At 37.5% G+C, this 26,757-nt stretch overlaps 1 protein-coding gene across 5 annotated transcripts in view; it reads left to right on the forward strand.

Moving 5' to 3' along the window:
- Nucleotides 1-24,487, forward strand: part of JAKMIP3 (Janus kinase and microtubule interacting protein 3) — a 79,964-nt gene extending 55,477 nt beyond the window's left edge. For 2 of the 5 annotated variants that reach the window (XM_072424195.1, XM_072424198.1), the window contains 19 exons: nt 961-1,080; nt 1,472-1,618; nt 3,049-3,183; nt 3,861-3,896; nt 5,459-5,518; nt 6,914-7,039; nt 8,329-8,457; nt 8,703-8,786; nt 11,814-11,876; nt 12,256-12,354; nt 13,256-13,354; nt 13,438-13,497; nt 15,069-15,134; nt 16,188-16,256; nt 17,709-17,786; nt 18,208-18,411; nt 20,009-20,074; nt 22,449-22,520; nt 23,461-24,486. In XM_072424195.1, coding sequence (XP_072280296.1) covers nt 961-1,080; nt 1,472-1,618; nt 3,049-3,183; nt 3,861-3,896; nt 5,459-5,518; nt 6,914-7,039; nt 8,329-8,457; nt 8,703-8,786; nt 11,814-11,876; nt 12,256-12,354; nt 13,256-13,354; nt 13,438-13,497; nt 15,069-15,134; nt 16,188-16,256; nt 17,709-17,786; nt 18,208-18,411; nt 20,009-20,074; nt 22,449-22,499 — 1,692 coding nt within the window. In that variant the 3' untranslated portion in view covers nt 22,500-22,520; nt 23,461-24,486. Of the gene's footprint in view, nt 1-960; nt 1,081-1,471; nt 1,619-3,048; nt 3,184-3,860; nt 3,897-5,458; nt 5,519-6,913; nt 7,040-8,328; nt 8,458-8,702; nt 8,787-11,813; nt 11,877-12,255; nt 12,355-13,255; nt 13,355-13,437; nt 13,498-15,068; nt 15,135-16,187; nt 16,257-17,708; nt 17,787-18,207; nt 18,412-20,008; nt 20,075-22,448; nt 22,521-23,460 lie in introns of all 5 variants that reach the window. The other 3 variants (XM_072424197.1, XM_072424199.1, XM_072424196.1) reach the window with 2 other exon arrangements.
- Nucleotides 24,488-26,757: the final 2,270 nt, after the last annotated feature.

Raw genomic sequence — 26,757 nt, forward strand, 5'->3', positions numbered from 1 at the left:
ATCACAACAAAAAACTTAAAGGAAATATATTCATTAAAACATATCTTTCTACATTATACAATTTTGAAAATATAAATGTGTTTATTTATAATTTTGATTTGGTATATTTGAAGCAACTCTTCAGCTGAAGATGCTCCAAATTTGGCTTGGCTTGCTTTGCACATAACATGTCGTGTACATCGTTTGTGGCTTAGTTGTTAGGACTTACCTTCTTTTTTTAAAGATGACACCCATGTGATGCTATTTTATATATCTATATGTCTGTTTTTTTTTTTTACTTCGAAAGTGGAATCCATCTTGAGCGCTAACAGATCATGCCAAGCTTTGCTTTTTGCTTGAGTGTTGTGTGCCTTGGTTCTTTATTTGCAAGTTTGAGAATAAAATCCCAGTTTGGATTTGCAGCACAGCAGCTTCCATCATGGCTTTTCTTTTATTTGCATAGCTATCTAGACAACCAGCTTCTGAAGGTTGTTGACCCAAAGTCTCTCCTGCACCAGTTGTATAATGATGATGAAATTGGGACCAATTCTAGAGCGACAGTTCTTTGGTTACAGAAGGCAAATATTCTATGTGACAATATGGAGCCAGAAGAGGTAGCTGGCTTTATACTGTAGGGAGTCAGTTGTCATTCAAGGCAGCTGTATTTCATCAAGAATATCATTTTGCTGTTGCAGAATAGAAAAGTCTTTGGGTGAGTACAATAGTTAGAATATAACTCGTATTTTAGGTAGGATGAGAAAGTTTATTAAATGGCAATGAGTCTATTGGTTTATTCATTAGATGTCTATGGCTTCTTTGTGCTTTCATGAACATACATCTCCCCTTCCCTGATGCCCCCGTGTTCCATATGTGTCACGTGTCTTGCTCTTGGTTGGGGTGTGACGGTGACTTTTCAGAGTCTTTTGTTATGCCGAAACATTTATCATTAGTTCAGTTATTTGCAGTTGGTCTTTGTTTCAGGAACAGCAGTTGGATGAAAAGGATGCTCGTCGCTTCCAGCTTAAGATTGCCGAGTTAAGTGCAATTATCCGGAAACTGGAAGACCGCAATGCCCTGCTGTCTGAAGAAAGGAATGAACTGGTATGTCTGTTTCGTTTTAGCTGTAAAGGTTAGCCTTTTAGATTTCTCAGTATGCTATACATTATATATAAGCTGCTAATTAGTTAGGTGCTGCTTCTTTTTGAAATTCTACAGATGTGCAGAATTTTTATTATTTGAAAAGACATCAACATAGTGAAGATGCAATGGTTCTTGATTAGAGAGTACTTTAAAGGCGTACTTTAACTGGAGTTCAGCTTTAAATCCAATTCATGAAAACAAGTATATCCATAGTACCAAGTTCTGACAAGTTCCATGCTCCAAGAATCTGTTTGTGCATACATTTACATATTGCCGACAACCATTCTTGACTTAAAGTATATTCTTCTTTTGACTCTATGCCTATTGCTTACATTGTGATCTTCTGTTGCAGTTGAAGCGCCTGAGAGAAGCAGAGAGTCAATATAAACCTATTCTGGACAAAAACAAGCGACTCAGTCGCAAAAATGAAGAAATGTCCCATTCCTTACGACGAATGGAAAACAAGTTGAAGTTTCTAACCCAAGAGAACATAGAAATGGTGAGAGCTATTTCCCTACTACTAACATCTGCTATTTTTGCATGTACCGATAATGCTAGATCTGACCCGCAACAAGTATAGAGACAAGAAATATACACTTCCATTGACTTTTACTTTCTGCATGCTTGCTCTGGATCTGATTCAGAGATATGAAACCATACCTGCATTTTCGATTTGCTGTAGTTTATACTTGGCCAACTATTATTTTTAAATGTATAATATGTGTTACACAATGATGTTTCACAGCAGAAAAATGTCCACTGATGCTTAAATGGTTCACAAAACTCTACTGACTGTATGCCTGCTGTATAAATGGATGTAGTGCTCAGTGTCATATCAGGTTGTAATATGCACCAGTCTATAGGCTACATACAGACAGAATAGTGGTGTAAAGTGGCCCCCCAATGTCATTTATTGTTCCACTAATTAGTTCTATGGAGAGGCAAGTGGTAGATCACTAAGCAACTAACTGGGGATGACAACTAACATTTCTGATGTCCACTCATCCTTCCCACTTGCTTCTCCATAGAACTAATCAGCACTGCGTATACAGTACTCCTTTGTTGGCCCGCATTACAAATAATCACAAACAATAATTTCCAAAAACAAAAGTGTTACATCCATATCCTGCAATAAACCTGGTATCATTGTACTCAACTTACATGTTACATGTAAGTTTCATTGAGCCCATAGGCACTGTAAGTGCAACCTTCCTCGACTGGTATCAAATAGAATTTAAAGTAAACCTGTCACAATACGTGATAATTTAAGCTGTCCATATGATGGAAAAAATCATGCATTACCTTCAGTGAAAATCAATATTCAGTGGACCTGTAGATTTAAAGAGCGAAATGATAGATGCAAGTCTCAACAATTCCTGCAAAAGTTAGCTCTACTGGCCTCTTACTTTCTAAGTCTTCCTATATGTTCTTTTGTTTAAATTGTGGTCACATAAACTCTTTGGGAATGCTCAGAAGTGGGGAAGCCGAAGTTTTGGATTTAAGATCATTTATTGCAACCCCTATTTAATGTACAGCACTGCATAATATGTTGGTGCTATATAAATACTGTTTAATAATAATATTAATAATAAAGATATTAATAATAATAATAATAATAATAATATACCTACAGTTGTTTATATTTACAAGTCTGGCAATTGCTGAAATGCAGTTTTCAGTGAAGGCAGCATATGCTTTTTTGGAACTGCCTCAGCTTGTGGCAAGTTTTCATTGGGCACCAACAATTTTTAATCACAGACTGATAATATGATGCAAACAGTTAAACTGATATATATATATATATATATATATATATATATATATATATATATATGTGTGTGTGTGTGTGTGTGTGTGTGTGTGTGTGTGTGTGTATTGAATACAACTTTAAAAAACTTATTTAGAAAACTTTAACATTTTTTTTTACAGAGGCAAAAAGTTGGAAGAGATATAAGAAGACCAAGCTCCCTGAATGACCTGGACCAAAGTCGAGAAGAGAGAGAGATTGATTTCCTGAGACTGCAGATCAATGAACAACAAATATTTATTGATGAACTCTCTAAAGTAAGATAATTTTCATTTCACTAGCCTATTAAAGCTTACTGGCTGAAAGATAAACTGTCCCAATACACATTGTTATGTGACAAGTCACTTCATTTAGGATTTTCAAATAAATGCATCTAGCACTGTCCATGCATTGTTTTGTAGTAAATTAGCGGCACTGTAACCAAATCTGCCAATACGCCGCCATGGATGCACCTTTCATTTCACAAGATTGTATCCTACATGGTAGTAAAATGCACAATGTGATTGATTTACTAAATCTATATTTTTTTATATATATACAGCTGTAGCTCTGCATGAACAAAGAACAGGTACTCTTTAATTACCAGACACATAATTGGCAGGGATATGTTACATAAAAGAATATGTAGCAACGGAGTTACATACCTTAATAAATATGTATGCCATAATAAATGCAATTATTGAGGAGTCTGTGTACCAGGTCAGAGAGCTGAGGAGTGATAAACTTTCATCAGTGTTTTAAGCTATCTATATAATCGCCAGATGCAGCAGCTTTTGTTCCCTTATGCTGGAGACAATGGCATATCAATAAGTTGTTATTATATTATTATATATAGCTATTGTCAAATCATACACGCTTATACGCTGCAGATTAATGGCTTCTTGAACAATAAGTTATTTATTTCTTGTTTTATCAGATTTGTATTTTTTTCTAGACACTGGAAACAGCAGGGTACGTGAAGAGTGTCATTGTAAGTATTATGGCACAGATCTTTATGATTGTTTTATCTAACATTTTACAAAAGTCTACAGTTGTATATTCTTGTACTGACATCTGTAGTTGAAGGCTCTGTGAAATAATTTATCTTCAAAATTCACAAAATTCTAAAACTATTTAAAGGCCACCTCTGATCAGCCTTTAAATAGGCATTTTTAACTTTACAGGTAAATGTGCAGTTAGCCTAGGAGTAAGGAACAGGCAGAAATGCCCTTTTCCTCCCCAATGGATGACCGATCCCACTTGGAAATGCATCCACCCCATGTACCATGTCATGTATAATACTAAGTGTACTGCATTGTACATAAGGTTGTTGAGGGGTCCATACACATTGCAGGAGTGAAGGAGAGTGTTGTGTATGAGGATTTGTGGAATAAGGTGCTACACCAGCAGTTGAGCCTAATTACAGAAGGAGAGCCAAAAATTGGTTTAATGGCTGACCTGAGTTCAGCTTTGAGTCAGTCTCTCTGCAGCTCACCCTCTCCCCTTACTGACCTGGAAGACTTTCAACTCTTAAACTGGTAATGCAAAAAGCTGTTCTGGGATTAGGGAGAGGGGGGACTGAGCTGACTGCTGATATTAAATTTATATAGTCAGGTGCACTATAAATATAAACATTGGCAGGGGAGGACATAGGGAGGTGCAAAGTGTACCACTACACAATGGCCCCCAGACCCTTCTTAGCCAACTGGGGGCCCCACAGTGACTCCAAGTTAGCTCATCGGGGTGGGGGGAGGCCATTCTGTATAGGGGCCCATTGTTGGCTAAGTCTTCCACTGAACATTGCAAACTATGCTTAGCAAGGTACACTTTGGTTACAGTTCATATTAGGGTGTAGGGTACCAGACCTCACCCCTGTTTAAGCCCACCTTGCTCTATTTGTCTTGTGTTATACAAAAGCATTCTTTGGGTCTATAGAGGCGCAGGTCAGATAAGTCAGATATTCTCATCCTTACTCAAGGCAGTCTTCCTGTTGTGACAAGTAGCTGTGGTTGTACCAGGTATGAGAAAAGCTTTCAGAATGTGCATGAAATGGACAAGATAATACCCATATTAGATAAAAATGAGTGTGCTTGGTGATTTAAGTAAGTTAAGGTTAAGTTTTCTAGATAATATATGTTGCAAAATGAAGAATGAGCATTGTGTCCTGTGCCTCTCATGTAGTCAATAAGTTTCCATATAGAACAGAAGTTTTCCATGTTACATGTAGAATTTGGCTTTGGCCTGTTTTGTGCTTGGTCCCATTAAACAGCATGCCAGATGCTGCGTCATTTACATTTAAAAGTAATATTGTCCTACTATGAACAAAGCACACAAAATGCTCCCATTCATTTACAAGGCGTCTGCCTGGTTATGACTCTGATTAGGTACAATGTAAAAAGAATAGAGGTATTAAAGTGACAAACTCGAGTTAAGCCTGCTACCTGCATTATCCATGCATTATAGGGGTAGTCACCCTGCATGCTGTATTTCAATCTTCTCATGCCAGATGCAAATTGGAAAATTTCTCTCTGTGTAATTAATTTTTATCTACAGGACCGAGAAAAGCTTTTAAGATTGCGGAAACAGCGGAAAAAGATGACAAAACTCCCCAAGGTAAAACCATTTTCCATTTTTATTCTGATTTTTATGATTAGAAAGAATCATAGCAAACAAATCATGGCAACTGCTGTTCCTGATTAGCGGATGCAGTGAAGCTCAAATTTAGAGATTTGTTTCTCCATAGCACAAGTGACATCCATCATGAGATTATACAATGTCAAGTCTGCCCTCTAAAGTTAAAGCACAGCACATTTTTATTTCAGTTTCAGATCTGATTACATTTCGTAACTCTTTTACACAACTTTTATTTGCCCCATCCCAGGTTTTTTTTCCCACAGGTGATCTGTTCGCAAATGGAGAGACTGATTCGATTAAACTTTGCCAATATGAAAGTAAAAAAAACTTGATTACCTAAATGTGTAATTCATTTAACCCCTTGCTGACATGCTAAATTAAGATATTATGTGAACATCATAGAAGACTTTACTTTGTATTTGCATTGCCAAGACATTTCCTACTAGTTTTGGACAGTGTATCTGTGTACTGCTTCCTGATAAATTTAATAGGGACTGTTACAGGTGTTCCACCTCAATTACTGTCTGCTATTTCAACCTCAGCCTTGAGGTAAAGGTTGTCTTTTTGCTCTCCAAGGCAAACCATGCACTTGTGCCCATTGACCCACAAAAGCCACCATTGACGCCCTGACTGCAGTTTCCAGTTGTGTTTCCATTAGGAATAATTCCAACAAAATGTCTCTCTGGGATACCAAACAAGCTCATACTAGACTTATGTAAGCCCCACTTATCTAAGTTCCAATAAATCTTCGGCAATGTAGTGTAGCCTTACTATCTTATTACTGTTTGGTATTGGACCCCAGATTCAATGGATCTAACTTCATTTGGAGCTGATTAGCTAAAGCTGTTCCTTTTTTTTAACTGTACAGTAAATCTTTTGCTTGTTCAAGATATTTTAATGTTGAGTTTCTTTGCAGGTGTGCTACTTATCTTTACACCTAAATTTCAAGTATATTAAAAAACACCATGATAATTATTTCTATATTCCTAACCACTGAAATTCCCAATAGTACTTAGACTTGAATATGGAGACTTCGCACACTTCTGTGGGAGCTCTATTGGTTTGCACACTTATTTGTGCAAGAGAAGAGCTATAATCTTATCAGTTGTTGCTCCTTATTGTCCAGTCACAAGTCATGGAGGGTCTTGTACCAGGTTTCATTGCTTAGCCACATCTAGTCTGCACAGAAGTCCAAAATCTGCCTTTGCTGTCTGCAAGTGGTGCCCAGAACTGGCTGAGTAGGATTAGAAAAGCTTTGGTTGGTATCCCAGTATAGATATCTCAACTGAGTTTTTAGCTGATTGGCTGATGTTCAGAAATTATAATCTTAGAAATTAGCATAATGTTCTATTTCTTCTGTGTTCCCTCTATCAGCCAGTTGTGGAAACATTCTTTGGTTATGATGAAGAGGCCTCACTGGATTCTGATGGTTCCTCAATATCATACCAGACCGATCGAACTGATCGCACCCCCTGCACTCCAGATGAAGATGTGGAAGAGGTGAAAATTCTTCATTCTTTAACATGGTGTCACCTTTATGGAACCAGTTAAAAAGAGTCTATGATGATCTATTTGTTCCCAAAAGATGGACACCAAAGTACCCTTGTTCAGTGGTTGATCGTATATAATTGTAGTATATGAGAGCAGTCAGTATTTGTTTTTAAAGGGTCTGATTGTACATAAGTAATATGATATAATTTTTTTTACCATTGAAGCAGTAATTTGTAGTTAAATAAATTAAAATGATAATAGAAATATAATATAAAAGGAAATGAAGGGAAATTATCCAAGGAAAGATACAAAAAATTCAAACCATTGGTATTTTATGCTTTTATATACTGGTGATCAATACCGTTCTGACTGGTCACATAAACATTCAGAGCGCACAATTGACCTGATTAGTATTAGGTTTTTCATCTAGGTCAGAGGTCAGCAATCTTTTATGGCCACTAGGTCCTTTCAGGTGTGGGCAGGAGCACACTAGGCCGGACTCTCTCTCTTGAGTCCCACCCTAAAGGGAAATCCCTCTCCTCCGCAATGCATACGAAGAAGAGGGAATGTTCCCTATTTACCCCAGCGACGAAAGTGTTAATGCTGGCCGGGATAAATAGGGAAGGGAGCCACAACAGGGAGGCTCAAGAGCCGCATGCAGCTCTGGATCTCCGGTAGTTTGTTGCCGTTTGGCTCCCCTGCAGGTTTCCCGGATGGCATTAGGCCGGAATGGCCAGGGGGACATTAGGCCAGAACAAACTACCAGCCTAAAGACCTGGGTTTGCTGACCCCTGATCTAGGCATTGCACCCTTCCACTCGAGAGCTTTTTGTTGGTTATTTGATGATTTCAGATCCCTTACTTAAGGATGTAGAACTATTCTCAAGCACCCCCAAAGCAGTCTCCATTCTATCTCTCCCATACAGAAAGGGTCTGTTCAAAACAGTTTCCCATAGCCACCAATTACTAAAAACCATCTTTGTAGTTTGATTGTTGGTACATAAAGCAGATGAATGAGGTTATAGACCTCATTATTATTTAAGTAGAGCCTTAATGTGAATGAAATTACCTTTCTGCATGGTTTCTGCATCACAGCTGCATGTTTGCTAGATAAAAATGAATTGTCAAATGACTGGCTGCATATGTTTACCAAAATTGCTCAATATTATTAAGTTTATACAACAAAACAACATTTACAATGATTATTTTATAATGTAACATAGCGTTTCATTTTTTGAAATGACAAGAAAACTTATCAACATAATTTTATGTTAATACACATAAATATCCTCTACACAGGGCATGGCCAAAGAAGAGACAGAGTTGAGGTTCCGCCAGCTGACTATGGAGTACCAGGCCTTACAGCGGGCATATGCCCTTCTGCAGGAACAAGTTGGTGGAACCCTGGATGCAGAGCGGGAAGTCAAGGTGATTTAATATTAAATTTCCCCTTTTTCCATTATGCTTTTGTTATTTTCAAATTGTGATTCCAGCCATAATAAAGGAAAACTGCAAGTGAATCTATACCAAAAATGAGTTGGCTCCCATACACAATATATTTCATTATTGTCTTTTTTTAGTTTATTTAGTATATTTATTGGGATTATATACTAGTTCTTGTATATTAGTAGTATAGATATCTGGATTCAGCTAAAACTGTATAATCTCTGCAGACTCGAGAGCAACTACAAGCTGACATTCTTCATTACCAAACAAGAATCGAAGATTTTGAAAAAGCCATGTCTGAGCAGGGGCAGGTAAGCTGTGTTCATGTAGATTTTTTGAAAAACTGGAAGCAGAGTTGTAGTTAAAGGGTAACTGCAGGCAATATTCTAAATACTTTATTGTAATACATATAAGAGCTGTTTTACCTGCCAAGTAATATGCATTTTTGCACACCTCTGATTGTTATACAGCCCTGCCAAACAGCAAAGGCAAGTAGATGACAGCACTATTTACGAATACAGTGGTGTCCTCTCTCCACCCCATGTCTACTGATTAGGGATGAGCGACAATGCCTATTGCATTCTCGCGAAAATTTCCTCGAACTTGCATTAGGTCTGCAAAATTTCGATGAACCAATTTCGGGTAAAAGACATTTATTAACAAATTACATTTGTTAAAGATACAAATCTATCATTTGTAAGAGATACTTATATTACAATGTCAGGAGGTTCTCTTGTGCTGGGCATCTTCTCAATGATTGCAGCTGTGGCTGCATTCATTGAGAAAAGTGTGCGAGGCACTGGAGGGTAATTAATCCCTAGTGCCTGGGGATTGCAGTGGATTTCCAGGGCTGCATGATCCTCCTGTTCGGCGAGAGCCCGATTCGCCGCAAGATTGAACTTAATATTCTCGCTCGCCCATCCCTACTACTGACCACCAGCAATATGAAGGGATCAACACAACTGCATGCAGCACACATCTCTCAGTCCTGCCTCTCCCATCCCTTCCGCTAAGTCTAAGTGCTGCTATAAAGATATATATATATATATATATATATATATATATATATATATTTACACATACATTCAGAATTGAGTTGTTTTTTTTTATTTCCAATGTGGATTTCTAAATGCACAGATTTTATGTGGCTTACAAAATTTATCATAATGCTAATAGCGCTATAGACCAGCCATTCTCTACCAGGGTTCCATAGAACGCTAGGGTTTCTCCAGAAGTTGCCCAGGGTTCTTTGAGTTATGACTATTTGACCTCTGATAGGATAGTGCCTGCATAGCTCCAGGGCTGACACCACTTGGCAGACCTAGCTGTATAAAAGCAAAAACTTTTTTGGGGCTGTCTTGCATTTTACTAACATATGGGGGTCATTTCTTCCCACTGACAACCAATGCAAGTAGCATTTCCCCATTGAATAATTGTAGCAGGGGTTTGTCGACACCTGAGAATTATTTAAAGGGTTCCTTGGGGGGTAAAAAAAAGCTTAAGAAAGTCTGCTGATTTATATGGCTATAGTAAAACAAAAGGTTCTTTTGAGTTATTGCACTGTGCTTATAGTCTTTGTGCTTTGTTCTGCTTTAGTAAACAAGCTCATTATTACCTATTCACAGAAAAAAAAATATTTATTTTTCTTTGGGTATTTTAGTATATAATGGAGTATTTTATTTTCAGCTGAGTAAGCCATCAATGAAATTCCTCAGTTCTATTGCTTTTCCTTATAGTGTGATGCTATATACAAGTGCCGATGTCGTCTATGCTTTTGATTGTTTACTTGTGCTTGATCTCATCATATATCTACAAAGACAATGTGACCTAGGCAAACCTAAATTCCTGGTTTGATGTGGATTACAATATCAGAGCAATTAGATTGAAAACAAGACTGTGATCAAAGCTTTCTAAATTATTCAGGTATGCTTAGTCTTTGTTTTCTAGAACAAACTCTCTGTACAGTTTTAAATCTAAGAAACTCAACAGGAAAATCAAAATCAAAAGGTTGGGAAAACTGCAATAAAAAAATCTTCATAAAACGTTGTTCATGTAAGTGGTTAAGGGGAAATCAGCTTGGTGGTTTGCTTCCCAAGGACAACATGTTTCATAAAAGCACAAAACTCTGTATTAATTCTGACAATACTCATGAGTGACTGTGTATAGCAACACTGAGCACCGAAGAGGGCCCGGTGCATGAAACTTTGACAATAAACTACATTAAATGACGACTTTAATAGAAAAATGTTGTATTTTGTATTCAGTATATCAATCCCTTGTCTCTTTGCATGCATATTGTTTGGCATTTACTTAAAGTCAATTTAAAACATGTTAATCTACGACTACCCTGTCTCCAGGATGTCAGTACTGCTATGCTAATTCACTGCAGATTAACAGCATTGTCAGCCTGTTGAAAAAAGAAAAAAAGTTCAGTGGGTACTTCAAATTTAGAAAGGGGGAGTGAGAAAACTGTTAATGAAAAAGACAGACTGCATCATATATGGGATTTTTAATTTTGTTCATACTCCATTAATAAAGAGGATTTTTAGTTCTGAGGGCAGGCAGGGTTTTTTTGCAGAAAGAGACAAGTGATCCAATAGAATATACTTACCTTCCTGTTTCCTATCTTCTTTAAGAAATATTACTGAGCTATACATGCGCACAATGCTGGGATATGCTGGGTATCTCCGCTTCCCCTAGGGCTGCCAAGACTGAATGTTAGATCATCCAGGCTTGGCCAGGTAATGTCCAAAGATCAGCAAACCTGGAATAGAAGAAAAAGATGGCGATACCTGCAAAGGAACAAAGATAGGTGATCAAGCAGGTATATTTATTTATTTTTATTTCAGAAGGGACATTGCCTGTCCCTTCTGTAATGAGGGACCTACCTAGTCACAATATATTTTTTTTTTGCAATAGTTCTGCTTTAAAGGAAAACTGTAGGGGTGGAAACATAGCTGTCAATGGGGCTATATTTTTAAGGGAGAACTTCACAAGTTCTCCTATTCTGGTGAGTCTCAGACCTAGATCAAGCATGCAAAATAGGATATGTTGGACAGAACATGTTATAGGTCAGTGGCTCAGACATGGAAGCTTAGGCATAAATCAGGATAACAACCTCAGAGCATGCACATTTTTCCAGGCATCTCCCTTATTATTTGTGCATGGCCTGCACACGATGATGTATCTCTATGCATTGCATTCAGTCCTGCAGCCCCTTCTAGAGAATCTGTAAAACATTGTAATGTGTATATATAAAGTGTACTTTATCCTAGGTCACAGTATAAATATTAAAGTTAATGGGTCTTGTAATGGATTTTTGTTTCTTTTGTTCGAAGGACATGAAATGGATTGAAGAGAAGCAGGCACTTTATAAGAGGAATCAAGAGCTACTGGACAAAGTAAGACTTCAACTTAAAATGCTGTACCAAGGCACCACAAAGGGCTCTATAACAACTTTTTAGAATTACTCTCTGATTGATGCTTCATAAACATTTGCACAAACTCAATATACTGTAGTATCTATGTAAGTGAATAGATTGCTATGGATTGGTGCAAATGTGTCCTCATGTATTAGAAAATTTTAAGCAGGACCTGTAGTGGCTTCCCAAAGCAACCATTTTTATATTGTAAGCTTTATTGTATTACAGAAATATTGATATGGACCTGCTGTGCCAACATAAAAAGTACTTCTTTTGGATAGTTTGATAAACGAGACCATATGGAATATGTGCAGAGTATAGCATATTGTAAAATGAATAATGTTTTTTTCCATGGCAGATAAAACAAATGGAGATTGATGAAGCCAAACTTAAACATGATGTCCAAGATGCCAGAGACCAGAATGAGCTGCTAGAGTTTCGAATCCTTGAGCTTGAAGTAAGTCAATTTCTTTATGTGGCTTTCTTTGTGAAAAAATATTGGCACAGACTTCATAGACCAAGTCTTATCAAACTGGAGTAAAATAATGAAATGTGCCCACAGAATAAACTATTCCCCATTGATGACAACATTATGTAATGGATAAATAGATAAGTTTTATTTCATTAACATATTGATTAGGACTAGAAAGAAAGAATCAAGGAAGGAAAAATCTAAACGCAATGCAGTCAGGCATTGGATTTAGTTTTGTTGGTAATATTGATATCACATGCAGTAACATTAGAAAGATATTATCTTTTCATTATCAACATTTATGAACTGCAGTATATAAAGCAAAATGCCAACAGCTTTTGGATAGCATCGCAGTAGTTAAAGTCTTTTGTTGGGGTGCCCAACTCCAATCCCTAAAGTCCAGAATGGATCGGCACACATTTTTAGTATTTCTTTTGACAGTTCTAGAAATCATATTGCCAATTTAATTATGAATCATACTATTAAAAAAATGTTTTTTATAGTTTATTGTATATAAAAAATACATTAGTGTATAATTGTAAGTGTAAGTCTACCAATATATACCAAGTGTGGTGTGCCGAGTGCCAGCCCCCGTGTCTTACCATGTTTTTTTAGATACTCTAAAATTCTCTTTGTTTCCTGTCTACCTAAAAGTTTTGAGTATTATTGCACACCTTTGAATCTTTCATATCCTCCTATTGTGTTCTGCATAATATAAAAAAACTAAAATATCTACTAACACCTAAAGTGAAATGTCTGGCAAATTCAAAGCTAGGAACTCAGTTCAGAAACTGAACCAACATAGTTCATTTTAATTTCTTTATATTGCATCTACAAACTACCAACAAGGATAATCATTTTCTGTATATTTCATTTGTCTTCTCAGGAGAGAGAGCGGAGGTCACCTGCTATTAATTTCCACCTCATCCCCTTTCCAGAAGGGAAGAGCCCCCTGCAGGTCTATTGTGAAGCTGAAGGGGTCACAGTAAGTAGAGCGTTGATTCCTCTGTATAGACCGCGTTATTGAAAATGTAATTTCTACTGACCATTTTATTCCATCTTCTTTAGGACATCATAGTTAATGAGCTGATGAAAAAGCTGGACATCCTAGGGGATAACGCCGTAAGTGTATGTTCACTTTCTAAATTGTGCATGTTCTAGCGGCTGTATTTGTCGCATACACAAACACAATCTGCTCTAACAGGTGGAGCGTACTGACTGAACGCAAGCTAGGGACTTCTGAAAGTACAACATTGTGGCATTTCACAATCTGCCTGGGTCCTGCTCATCTTCCTGGAGGCAGCTTAAGCCTCTTTGCTTTATGCTCAACAAAAAGCTGTGCTACAAAAAGTATTCTAATACCATCTCCTTCTTATATTTGAATTTGTCATTCAAGTTGTATGCTGTTGGTTTAAAGATAATATGAGGTGAAGTCATTTGTTAGTAGAGATGGGCAACCGTGCTGGGGTTCAGTTCTTGAAAAGTTTGGTAAATGTTCTTTAAAGTTTTTCTTTCCCTAAGTTTAAATGATAGGCTGAACTTTGCTTTTGTGTGTTTTCCTAAAAAAGATGTATTCTCACATGAGCAACGCGCATGCTCAGAACATGCACGATCACTGAACGACCGTACACACGATAGATGGTCAACGATCGTCGTCCGATCCGCCGGTCCGGTCGTTCATTTCTAACGACTATCCTCGTTCGTCGGCGTCGTTGGTTACTTTTTTTACAAACAATTTTTGGCCAATCAGTCGTTCGTCGTTCGTTCGTCGTTCATTTCCAACGATAAAAATTGGACGTGTGTACGCAGCTTTAGTGCACCTTCAACCTGACATTCCAATGTGTTGCAGTAGGACTATATTATAGTCTGGCATGTACTCTGTAGAGCAGTGGTCCCCAACCCCCAGGCCGCGGACCGGTGCCGGTCCATGACTGGTGAGGTGGGGGCAGCAAATGACAGGACAGAAGCACTGGCAGCACTGCTTACACAAGAGCTGCTGGGAATGGCATAGCAATGTATGTAAGGCTTACCCTTCTCTGCCATTCCCAGCAGGTCTGCCACCGGACAGCACACCAGATCTCTTACACTACTCTGCTATCCTTAGCTAGTGCCCACGACAGGAGGCCGAGCTGCTGGGAATAGCATAGAAATGTAAGCTGTACATATACTGGGCCGCAGCAAAATTTTATTCTGTTACTGGGCCCTGCTGTCAGAAAGATTAGGGACCACTGATGTAGAGTATGAATCTTGGGTTACTTATCAGCTATGCTGGTTTCCTCATATATTCTATTGGGTGTAGACATGGCTGCAGTGAGCTCCATACAGAGACTGACTGATGGCAAGAACGGCTGCTTTTGTTTCTCAATAAAAACTCATTTTTTTTCATAACTACAGTTTATGTACCGAATCTTTCCTTCTATCATAAAGATTTTAAATAAACACCCAAAATTTTTAACACCCCAATTTTAAAACAAAAATAATTTCAAACAAAATACAATTCTGCTGCATAAAACACGTTCCTCAGTCAGAACACTTCACGTGGATCTGCTGTAAGCTTTCTGTAGGACTGCGACAGATTACTTACCAGTGGATGACAAAGGACTGCGATCCTATGCTTCGTATCATTGCAAAGCTTTGTGTATTTGGAGGGTATTGTTAATTGCTTTCCTTTAACTACTTTTATGTTGTCTTGGCTGTAGAATTTGACAAATGATGAACAAGTGGTTGTTATCCAGGCCAGAACCGTCCTTAACCTGGCTGAAAAGGTAGGAAAAAGTCTCTTAGATTGTAAGCTTTTCTGACAGAGTCATCTTCGTTTTTGTATATTTGTCTGTCATTTGCAACCCCTTTTTAATGTACAGCGATGCGTAAAATGTTGGTGCTAAATAAATTCTGTTTTTTATATCTAATAATATTATTATTAATAATAATAATAATAATAACAATAATAATAATAATAAAATCTGGAAGTTTGGTTTTTCAGGGCTTTTAATTTATCATCGCTACTTCAATGAACAAAATTTATTTAAAAAATTTTAATTTTGTTTTAAAAACTCATTACAAACATCACATTAAAATATATGTAATATTGCCTAATACTTGGTATATCTGGTACAGCAGAGACTTTGCAGCAAAGAAACATTATTTCTTATTGTACACATACTAAAAAGGGTTACAGATACAACCACAAATTGGTAAGGCAAATTTTCTAGAAAACGGACTTTCAACCCGTTTCGCAGATCAAATCTGTTTCTTCAGGAAACGTTGAGAAACGTAACATTATACTGCAATAGTATATCTAGATCATACATCTTGTGGAGAGGCAACAACCAAAGTAGGAAAGCCTGAAAAGTCTGAAAAGCTGACTTATAACAAGTATAAAAGTTTAGATTATTTAAAAAATTTTTTTTACACCATGCTTGTTCCTAAAACAGTAACTAAAACATAGTAAAGTCAGACACAGATAGACACATCTAGCTTTTCCATTAGAAGGTCTGCAGTGGCGACCATACTTTACTTATGACAATGTCACTTTAAGCATTGTTCTGCATAGGTGTTCTGCTGTCTAAGAATCTTTTAGGGTTCATCCATTATACTGATGTCCCAGCAGTTCCCACATTTATTTCAGTTCTATTTCTTTACCATTCATACAGTATATATTATTCATTGCTTCCTATGGAGCCATTCAAACCCCATACATCTACCTTTTAAACCTGAAACCTCAAGTTTGATCTTTTAATATCTCTATAATTATTTTCTCAAAATTATACATTGTTGATGTTTTTAATTATTGGCTAAATCATTTTCATTACTTGTAGTGGCTTCAGCAAATAGAGGTAACAGAGTCTGCTCTACAGCAAAAGATGGTCGACCTGGAGAAGGAAAAGGTAACACTGGCCATGTACTCCGATACTGGGTGATTGTTTAGATTTTGCAATGACTATTTGATACATTTGATATACATGATGTAATGGAAGCAGTGTGCAAAATAATTTTGAAACTGTATTCCTGGTTATAATTACACATTAACAAAAGTGTGCCCATTCCAGAATAGAAATGTCAGAGATATTACAAACAGGAATTCAAAAGTGTGCCGTATATATAGAAAAAGGAGTAGAGGTAGTATGACAGCAGATATTATGTACTGAAAAGGGGCATGCATGGTTTATCAGGAAGGCAGTATATGAGGGAAAGCAGATGGTATGACAGCAAGTAGTATGTGCAGGAGAGGAGTACAGGTGATATGACCACTTTAGACTATGTGTGGTAGAGTATTATAGGTGACAGTGGGCAGTTTGTGCTCAGCCCAGAGGTATGGAAGCAGGTAAAATATGAGAGATGGTGTAACAGTAGTCAATATGTGTCAGAGAGCAGTATGTCAAGGGCAATATGTGCAGGGGACAGGGGTGTAGTGGTAAATAAAGGAAGAAGGGGCAAGGTACTATCCATGGCGAGCGTGCATGTTCATCATTGGTATGTAAACTTGCGGGCCTCACTACATCCCTGCCTATGCATCACTCAAAGGAGAAGAAACTTCTCCCACAGTGATGTCATGATACCAGGTCTGGGCCTGCGATAGGAGAGCGGGTGGGATGTGTTCAGGGAGACATGGTCCGTTACTGTGGCCGGTGTGCCCCCCCCAGCAAAGTCCTTTTCTTTACCCTGCGGGGGGGCCGGACCAGCCAGGGCTGTGGACCACCAAAGAATTCTTTGCAAAATATGAGTGGGCATGCATGCCCATTCCTGAAAAAAACTGTGCCTGCCCCACTAACCCCCTGGCAGGGGAGCAGTATGAATGGTGTTACAAGCAGGGGAATAGTTCATATAGTATGATGGAGGCAATATGTACAGCAGAGGACAGTTGGTTGTTTTAAGAGTGCAGGAGGTGATGAAGAGTATGAAGAGTATGATAGGAGGCATTATGTGCAGGAAAGGAGTTTGGAAGTTCTTTCAGTGGGCAATATTTACAAGTAGTATGTATTTTCTTCTGACCTGTTAAGAAACCTAAAAATGTACACATAGGCTGTGATTTACTGTTCCTTATAATGGATCTGAGTCACCCAGCTTACTACTACTACTTACTCACTTATATTTTATATTGCAAGTCAGAGACAGATTTAATATTTGTTTGCAAGCTGCCCAATAAATGACAATATCTGTACGTATTTAGAAAGAGCTTAGAAATATCCCAGAATTTCTTAGTTCTGCATTTTACTGTATTTGAGGTTAAACCAGTATGTATCAGTCAGTAACAACAGTATAAATACTCTCTGAAAATACTCAATACTTACATATGAAAAGGAGCTATTTGTTTGCTTTAATTATGCCTTTCTATGCAGGAACTGTTCACAAGGCAGAAGGGTTATTTGGATGAAGAACTTGACTTTAGGAAGAAATCACTGGATCAGGCTCACAAGGTAAAGTTTCTATTAACCATTTGTCTAACGTGAATGTAAAAATACAGTTGTATATGTACTCTTAGATTTAGTGTGTCACAATGGCTCTTATTGGTCAAGCTAAGGTCCTGTCCAGCAGTTGTAGAGAGTTTTAGATAATACTTTGGCAACAGCTGGAAATTTAAAATCTTGTGAGAATCCATTCTTTGTGGTTGGGTTTTATGGTGCAGTGTTGAAGAAGTTCTTAAGCTTTGTTTGACCCACTTTGTGTTGCATTTCTTTGTATGCAATATGTACTCCTGAGTTCCAGAGAAGGTCATCCAAATGCTGCTGCATTTCAAATTAAAACACATGTATTTAAGCCCAGAATTTGTCAGTTGCAGAAGGATGCATTTAACAGACATGTACAATCACTTACAGTAGCTATTACCTTCATCCTTAGCATATCCTAGAGCTGGAGGCCATGTTGTACGATGCATTGCAACAAGAGGCTGGAGCCAAGATGTCTCAGATACTGTCAGAGGAAGAGCAGGACCAGCTGAAGAATGCTGTGGACCAGTGGAAACGACAGGTGATGAGTGAACTACGAGAACGAGATGCCCAGATTCTCCGTGAGCGTATGGAGATCATTCAGCATGCACAGCAGGTACAAAACTTCCTATGGATTATAGTAAAATCATTCACAGAACTGTACCTGTTGGACAGAAAAGCAAAGTGGAGAATTATTCAGCAACCAATTAGAAATCTGGTAAAATGTTCTAATGCTACAGTCCCCATTTGGAGCAGCAGTATGCAGTATGAAATAAAACATGTTCTGCATGATATGCAGACTTACCTTGCAAATGTGCCCTCCTCCAGATCTTGCTAATTTAGTCTATGTTCAGACTGGCCATGATGTTGCAGTACAGTTATCGCTTCTTCATGCTGCTAAGAGGGAGATGCTACAAGTAGCTTCCAACTACGGGAACGCCAATGGAGAATGAATGGGGCTGGCAGTGAGCAGTTCAGTAACACAACCTGCCACCAGCAGTCAAATGTGCAGATGTTGTTTCTTTAAGAGACAGTATGGTGGTGCAAATAACTCAATAGCTGGTATGGTGTCAGCCACCAGGAGCCACACAGGATTGCTCAGTTCCAATGGGGGTCTGTACCTGCCTTTAGGCAATGAGCCAAAAGTTAATTCCCCACCACCTCTTTTTCAATGCTACTTCCGGGTCCCCCATTAACCAGCTTTCCTTTTCAGCCATTGGGCAGCTTCTGATAACTTTTGCAAATGCCAAAGAAAAATTCCCCTTGCTCAAGTAAGAAATGCTAAATATGGAAGAGGATGCACTGCCCACATATTTATAAGGAGAAAAAAAATAATTTAATTATCACATGCAATTTACCAAAAATGTAACACAAACCAAAACTTTTATAGAGAAAGTTCTGCTGAAGAGTAGGCAAGGATGAGAAACCATATCAGGTTTAAATACTACCTAAGGCTCCATAATTTCTGAGATTTCCCCTTATTTACTTTCCCGGTGACAACGTTTTCACCAGGCAGGAAGTGTAAAGGAATACCTACAGTCATCGGTAGAAATTAATTTCCGATAGGGGTTCTAGCCTTCCTTCTTCCCCTTTACTAATACAAAAACTTCTGTCTGTGTTGCTGTTTAGTAATTTCCTCTGATGTTAGGTGAAATTGTTGTCATTGGGGAACTTAGTAAAATTCCGTAATGGAGCCCCAGATAGAGGTTAAAATGTGAGGTTATGGTCATTACATACATACCAGCCATTCTCCAATGGTATTTGGGGTTCCTTGAGCTTTGGCTGATTGACCAACCATATGACGATGCCTGAATAGTTCCATGCCCAATGCCACTTGGCAAAGCCACCAGGATGACCAAAGATCTTAACACTATAGGGAGAAATTCACTCTGAGTTAATTTATTTTTGCAGTGAGGTCCTTGAGTTCCCAATATTATTTGAAGGGTTCCTCTGGGGTAAAAAGCCTATTTATATATAAACCAAGATATAAAAATCTTACACTTTAATAACAAAGACAAGCAAGTTGTAGCAAAGAAGCTAGATTTCTATTTTCTAATATATAAAAGATGATTTCTGATTTTTTACTGCGTTACCGATCTGAACAATAAGTCTTGCCAATATGTCTTGCTTTACAGAATACCATGACCTGACATCACTTCATATCCACCCTCCCAAATAATCTTCTGCACTGATTGATCGTATTTCTCTTGCAGAGAATCAAGGAGCTAGAAGAAAGATTAGAGTTTCAAAGAAGACAGATTAAAGAATTAGAAGAAAAGGTAACATGGCGCCTAATACTTTGACTTTGAAATCTTCCGGATGATCTATGCTAGAAGAAAAAGATGTGTCTGCTATTTCCCAAGCAACCAGGCAGATTGCTCTTGATCATTATACTGTGACATGCCAGGATAGGTCAGCTAATTCTGGTTTAATGACTTTTACTATTTATAAATCAGATCCAGATTGTTTCAGTGTATTTTTCACTGCATCCTTTTATGCATTCATTAAGTTGGCTAACTTACAGTATAATCTATCACTATTTATAATTAAAAACATAATTATTTTCACTTTGCTAAATGTTTTATTACAGGGGATCAATGGTGTTTATTAGTTCCTAATAGATTTTGTATCTATTATTATTATTATTATTATTAGTAATAACCATCATTAATATTATCTAAAATTAATTTTTCAAGAAACATCATACTGGACATTGCTCATTATAATATTGTTAATTCCTGGTGGGGGTTAACCGTGAGGTTCTATAGGGTACCTAATAAGGAGAGCAGGAAATAGAAACCATTACAGGAGGGGTTGAAATATCAATTTTATGTGGAATGGAGGATTGACGTGATGGAATGACAATTTCATTCCCAAAATAATGACTCCGTAATAGTTATGTATGTAATTGTAACATTTTATTAAGAAATTGGTTGGGATGTAAAACAGGTTAAAAAGTTCATACATCTTCTTAACCTTATCCTAAGGTCCCATGTGGCTGGTATTTAAATGCCCGGTAGGGTTCACATTGCCAAGTATTCTGTATGCTGGGAGTTGCCATCTTGCACGGTCATTGACAGAGACCACCATTTCTGGGTAACAGTAGACCAAGGCCATGTGGGATCACTGTCACTGGAGGTGATCTATTGAGATAATTTCTAGTGACAGATGAATTGAGCGAATGTTGTACACACAATTCTGTTCCATGGAGAGGAAAAGAAGAGAAGGAGCAAGCAGCACCCCTCTGTGCTCTCCTCTATAGAAGTGAATAATAGAGGTTCCCAACTGGATATTTGTCAATCTTCCAGAACAGGGATATAATTATTTGATGCGTGTATGCAGTCTAAAGCTGTCCTTTGGCATTATGGGGCTGATTTACTAAAGGGTTGTTCGCCCACTAGGGTGACGTTTCACCCAGCAAGGGATAATTCACTTAGCTCAGTGAATGTGGTGAAGTTCACTTTGCAAAGAATACCCAATCACATGCATGGAAATTTACAACATTTTCTTGCACATGTTTGGATGGTTAAATTCACTCTGCTGTATGAACAGCCTACATTCCTTTAGTAAATAATTCCTAATCCCATGTCTATATACCAGGTAGACATTCAAGCAACGTCCTGTCATCAAAATCCTGCTACTACCTGTTTATGTTAACATGCATTGCAATAGGGCAGCCTAATGAAAATGAATGGACTGTCAACACATTCCAACATACCCAAAAATGCACAGTACTGTTTTTTGAAGCTATTTCATATCCAAAATACTTTTTGGTGTTACAGTGGCTTTCATAATGGATGGCATGACAACCCAAAATGTGTATCTTACCCCATTTTATGTGCAATGTAGAAGTATAAATGGATCCTTTAGTGGAATCAGTGGAAGAGTGCTAAGGGTGGCCATGGGGTCCCTCGCACACCATATTTATACACATGGCAGCGTCTCCTCTATCATTACAAATGTCATATTCTCCACCACTTTTTCCAAATCTAATGAGCCAGTGATGATGTGACTCCCACACCACTATATTTGAGCTACATTATCCTAACATCCAGCTTTACTACAGCTGCCAAGAGAGTAGCAAAGGTGAACACTGTCCTGAATGCACCAAGGGCAGTGGGCTCAAAATTATTTTTGGCAAAAAATTAAGTAAAAGTCTTTTTAACCAAAAACTTCAACTTTTTTCATAAACCTAAATCTCACTTTTACATACAGTCACTCCCATTATTCGAGCATGCATGTTTATGACATTGGGGAAAATGGGTCGAAATGCTGTATATAGGTTTATTCCCAGGGAAATTGGTAGTGACTTTTACCAGTGATTATATTCGGTAGACAAACGGACAGTGGGAGTTCCATTTAAAATATGGAAATCCAGGTGGCAGTCATTTCATGACTTTTTTTTTTTTTAAATATGATTTTATAGTTACCTAGTTCAGGATAGTTTCTTGTAGATATACCTGGAAATAGAAAGAATACAGCATTATGTAACATACTTTGTCAAGGCATTGTTTATTTGAATTACTAATCTAAATTACTAAAACAAGGTATATGTATTTAATCCCAAAGAATGTGAAATTGAACCTGGAATATTATTAACAAATGGTTGGTGTAAATTCTAATCTTTGTTTTTGTTTTCTTTCCCTTTTCCAGTTTTTATTTTTGTTTTTATTTTTTTCATTAGCTTTTATCTTATGGTCCTAGATGGTCTGCACATGGTGCCTGGTAAGTGAGATATGAAATGACATGCTTTATTTATTATGCACACAAATAAGCCTCCTAATAACATTAATAACATAATAAATTAAAACATGTTCAGTTAATGTTATTTCTACCAAATTATTGTTTGTATTGGTATTTAATATATTTATTTCCCTATTTTCTTCTCTGCTTATCTCTTCATTTTTATTTCATTTTTCACCTGCTTCCCTTACACTTACACATTCTCCTTCCAATATAAATATATTTTCTCTCTTTACTGTCTGTCTCTAACTTATTATGCTCTATCCTTCCCACTTTATCCCTGTTTTTATCCTTTCTCTTTCAATTCCTCTTAATACCCATCTGCCCATTGTTTTCCCTCCATTTCTCCTTCTTTCTTTCTTTACTGATTCAATTTACTCTTCCAACCATTTTTTCCCTGCTTCATCTATCTATATAATTGTTAATCTTTCCTTTATTTCTGTCTATCTGTCTCTATCCCTTTCTCTCTTTTTCTTTCCCTCTCCTACTTTCTCTCGTTTCTCTCTCTCTTCTCTCTCTTTTTCTCTCCCCCCAAAATTTCTTTGTCTCTTGTTTTCTATCTCTCCATCTTTTCTCACTCCCTCGCTTCTCTCTCTTTTTCTCTCCATCCCTATCTCCTTCCTTCTTTTTCTCTTCCTCTATGTCTCTTTCTCTCTCTTTCCCCTTCTCTCTGTCTTCCTTTTTCTCTCTTTTCTTCCCGCTCTCCCTCTCTGTCTCTCTCGCTTTCCCTCCCTCACTCTTCCTTTCTTTTCCCCCCCATGTCTCTGTCTCTGTCTCTGTCTCTCTCTCTCTCTCTCTCTCTCGTTATCTTTGTCTCTGCTTCTCCCTGTCTCTTCTTTTCTCTCTTTCCTCTTCTCTCTCCGTCTCATTCTTCTTTTCCTGCATCCCTCTGCCTTATCTCTGCAATGTCTCCCATTTGTAGCCTCGTTCATTATGAAACATTGCTGCCTGTGAATATGCTGGACGGTACTGGCGGACTTTATGATTGTATGATATCAAAAAACTTTTAAACAACTTTTTACTGACTTCCACTCCTGTGGTGCTCTGCTGGATACTTACAGCAGTTTGTGTGCTAAAGAATTTTAAAAAACGTAGCGAAAGCTGAGACCTTAACCTGGAAACTAATTTATTGATTCAGGACATATGAGCACCTTGATTTCCTGCTACGCAGGCAGCCAATTGCTTCTGTATAGAAGTGCACATTTATCTTGTGTTCAGATCCTACATCCATTTACATTATGTGTACAAATGATGGGACAAATCAACCGGCTGCAGCTACACGGTCCCCGGGCCCTGCATATGCTGTACCATCAGAATCAAACCTCTCACAACTCCCACAGCCTCAACTCTCCGGGTTCCACTGTTTTAGCTGAGAGATATTTACAAGATTCTTACAACAAGAAATAAATATTCTAACCAAGAAAGCACAAATCATGAACTACTGGTCACATCAGTACACTGCATCTATCCATGGAAAATAAAGGTTATTTTGCCTGCAAGGACGATGTCATAGAAATTAAAAATTGGAACACAACAAGTCATAAAGAACAGAACAAGCACAAGACTTATTAAGAGAAGAAAAATGCAGCTTGGGAAATGGATGTTTAGATGACGGTTATTAAGGAGGTGCATTTTATAAGACAGGTAAGGAATTCCTAAAGCCTTATTGAACTTTTTTATCCAGTTAACATTTAAATTTATCCAGTTAACGTTTACATTTAATGTTTTATCCAGTTGAATAGAATCCAAGTAAATCAAATGAAAAAAGGTAAATATCTTACAGTTTGATCCTTTAGAAAGCATACATAGCCTGAATAGTAAAGCCTGTCCTATGCCAGCATGCTGCCCAGAAGGACCTCTGCTCTCCAAATGGTCTCTCCGAAGAGGTCTGGCAGGTCAGCTGCCGAGTCAAAACTACAATTCTCCAATCAGTAAATCCTTTTAGGTCTGACACAACAGGTGATGCGATGGGCCATTTCCACTAAGCAACTATAAAAGTGGTCAGGATGCTCTACAGCCTTTTACTAAATAGTCTAGACCCAATTGCAGTCATAAGCTTGTTTAACCTTTTTCAAAGCCATGCCATGTTGGACACATCATTGGCAGGCTGAGGGACATCTAAACTTAAGAACTAATATATACCAGCTTAGGTGTGGGGGTTGCATTTGTTTTCTTTTTCCCAGCTAAGTACATTTTCTGCATGTACAGAAAAAATAACATAATAGTCAGATAATACAGTAGTGTAACACAACTCATAGGTCTGCTTTGTACTTAATGGTTTTATTATCAGGCCTTCACACAATTTAATGAAAGTGCACAACATATGGGTATATATATATATATATATATATATATATATATATATATATAAAGCAGTGAACCTGAAACATTCAGTGCTGATGAAAAACATGGACCTGGAAATATCTCCCCCAGCGAATGTTTTGGCAAATGTCGGATTTACTACTTTCTAAATGGACCCCAAAGTTTTTCTTTCCTTTATTAGTGACATAGGAGGGGGTGCTGAGAAGTTCCTGTCTTTGCCCCCTTCCAGGTGAAATAGAAAAATGAGTGTGGGGGCATATGACAGCCTAATATCTTAGAATATCAATTCTTAAAACTGTTTTTTCTTTTAGTGAGAAGCTGTGATGGCAGAGGCACAAGCAAGTTTCATGTTGTTGGAGTTAGAGGCCGTCATGAAGTTTTTGTTTCTCCAGGGAAAGTCAGCAAAGGACATTCACACTGAGATGTCACAAACACTGGGGGAGAATTGTCCTTCCTTTCCCTGGAGAAACAAAAACTTCATGACGGCCCGTAACTCCAACAACATGAAACTTGCTTGTGCCTCTGCCATCACAGCTTCTCACTAAAAGAAAAAACAGCTTTAAGAATCGCAAAGTTCTGATATTTGCACAGTTACATACTAAGGTATTAGGCTGTCATATGCCCCCACACTTTTACTATTTCATCTGGAAGGGGGCAAAGCCAGGAACTTCTCAGCACCCCCTTGTAGATCAGGATAGCAGAGGCACATGCAATAACTCAATACTACCACAAGAGAGCAGTATTATCCAACATGTTCCTGCAATTTCCAATTTGAGATCTGTGCAGAGTATTATTATTATTATTATTATTATTATTATTATTATTATCAATAATATTATTATTAATAATAATAATAAACAGAATATATAGAGCACCAACATATTATTCAGCGCTGTACAATAAATAGGGGGTACATCAGATGGGACTTTTTTATATTTTTACCTGCTTTTTTAAAATGGTCAGTCCACCTATAATTGATATTTCAGCTTTTAGCTAGGCATTGTTGTGTCAAAATACCTGACATTTGTTTCCATTCTCTCATTAATAACTATATTATTATCATTATTAATATTACTAATATTATTATTATTATTATATTAATAATAAACAATATTTATATAGCACCAACATATTATGCAGCGCTGTACAAGTAGAGGCAGATTCTAACAATGACACAGGAGGAGAAGAAGTCACCCATTTCTATTCTCAGCAGTGACTGTACTAAACATTTTTTTTCTAGTGAATTGTGCAGACAATGCATTGCTCACACACAGTTGTATAGAATATATGTTTGTATTGGACTTACACAAAAAAACAAGTGACATTTGTTGCAGATTTACCAAACAATCATTGTGTTTATGTGTTTGATCAATGCCATATTTTCATTCTTATATTATGCAAAGTGAGGGAGGAACATGCAGAACAGAGGTTTCATGGTGCAGACTGGCACAATTCAGGATAAATGTGTTTTTTGTATACATAACATTCATTTGGAGGGACCTGGTTCAAGCTGAACTCTGGGAAAAATATTTTATTCTTGCAATAATTTCAATCCAGTACTGAAAGGGTTAACTGCTTATTTTCCATAATAATCCTTTTATGATATATATAGTGTCATTAATGCAGAAGCAGTATACCCTTACTAGTTCCATAGGAGGGTAAGTAGCAGCCAGGTTCTTACAATCAAATACATTAAAATAATTGGATCAGCAAGTGTGACCACATCTAAAAAAATCTGAAGTTTTTCATGACTGTATGGACCTGATTTATTAAACCTCCCCAAGATTGGAGAAGATACATAATCGCAGCAAACCTGGAATTGATTTCTTAAAAAAACATTTGCTGTTAGTTGGCAAATGTTTTCAGGACCAGATTCATTTCAGGTTTGCTGGATCAC

The sequence above is a fragment of the Pyxicephalus adspersus genome, chromosome 10, assembly GCF_032062135.1.
Source record: "Pyxicephalus adspersus chromosome 10, UCB_Pads_2.0, whole genome shotgun sequence".
Classification (NCBI taxonomy): domain Eukaryota; kingdom Metazoa; phylum Chordata; class Amphibia; order Anura; family Pyxicephalidae; genus Pyxicephalus; species Pyxicephalus adspersus.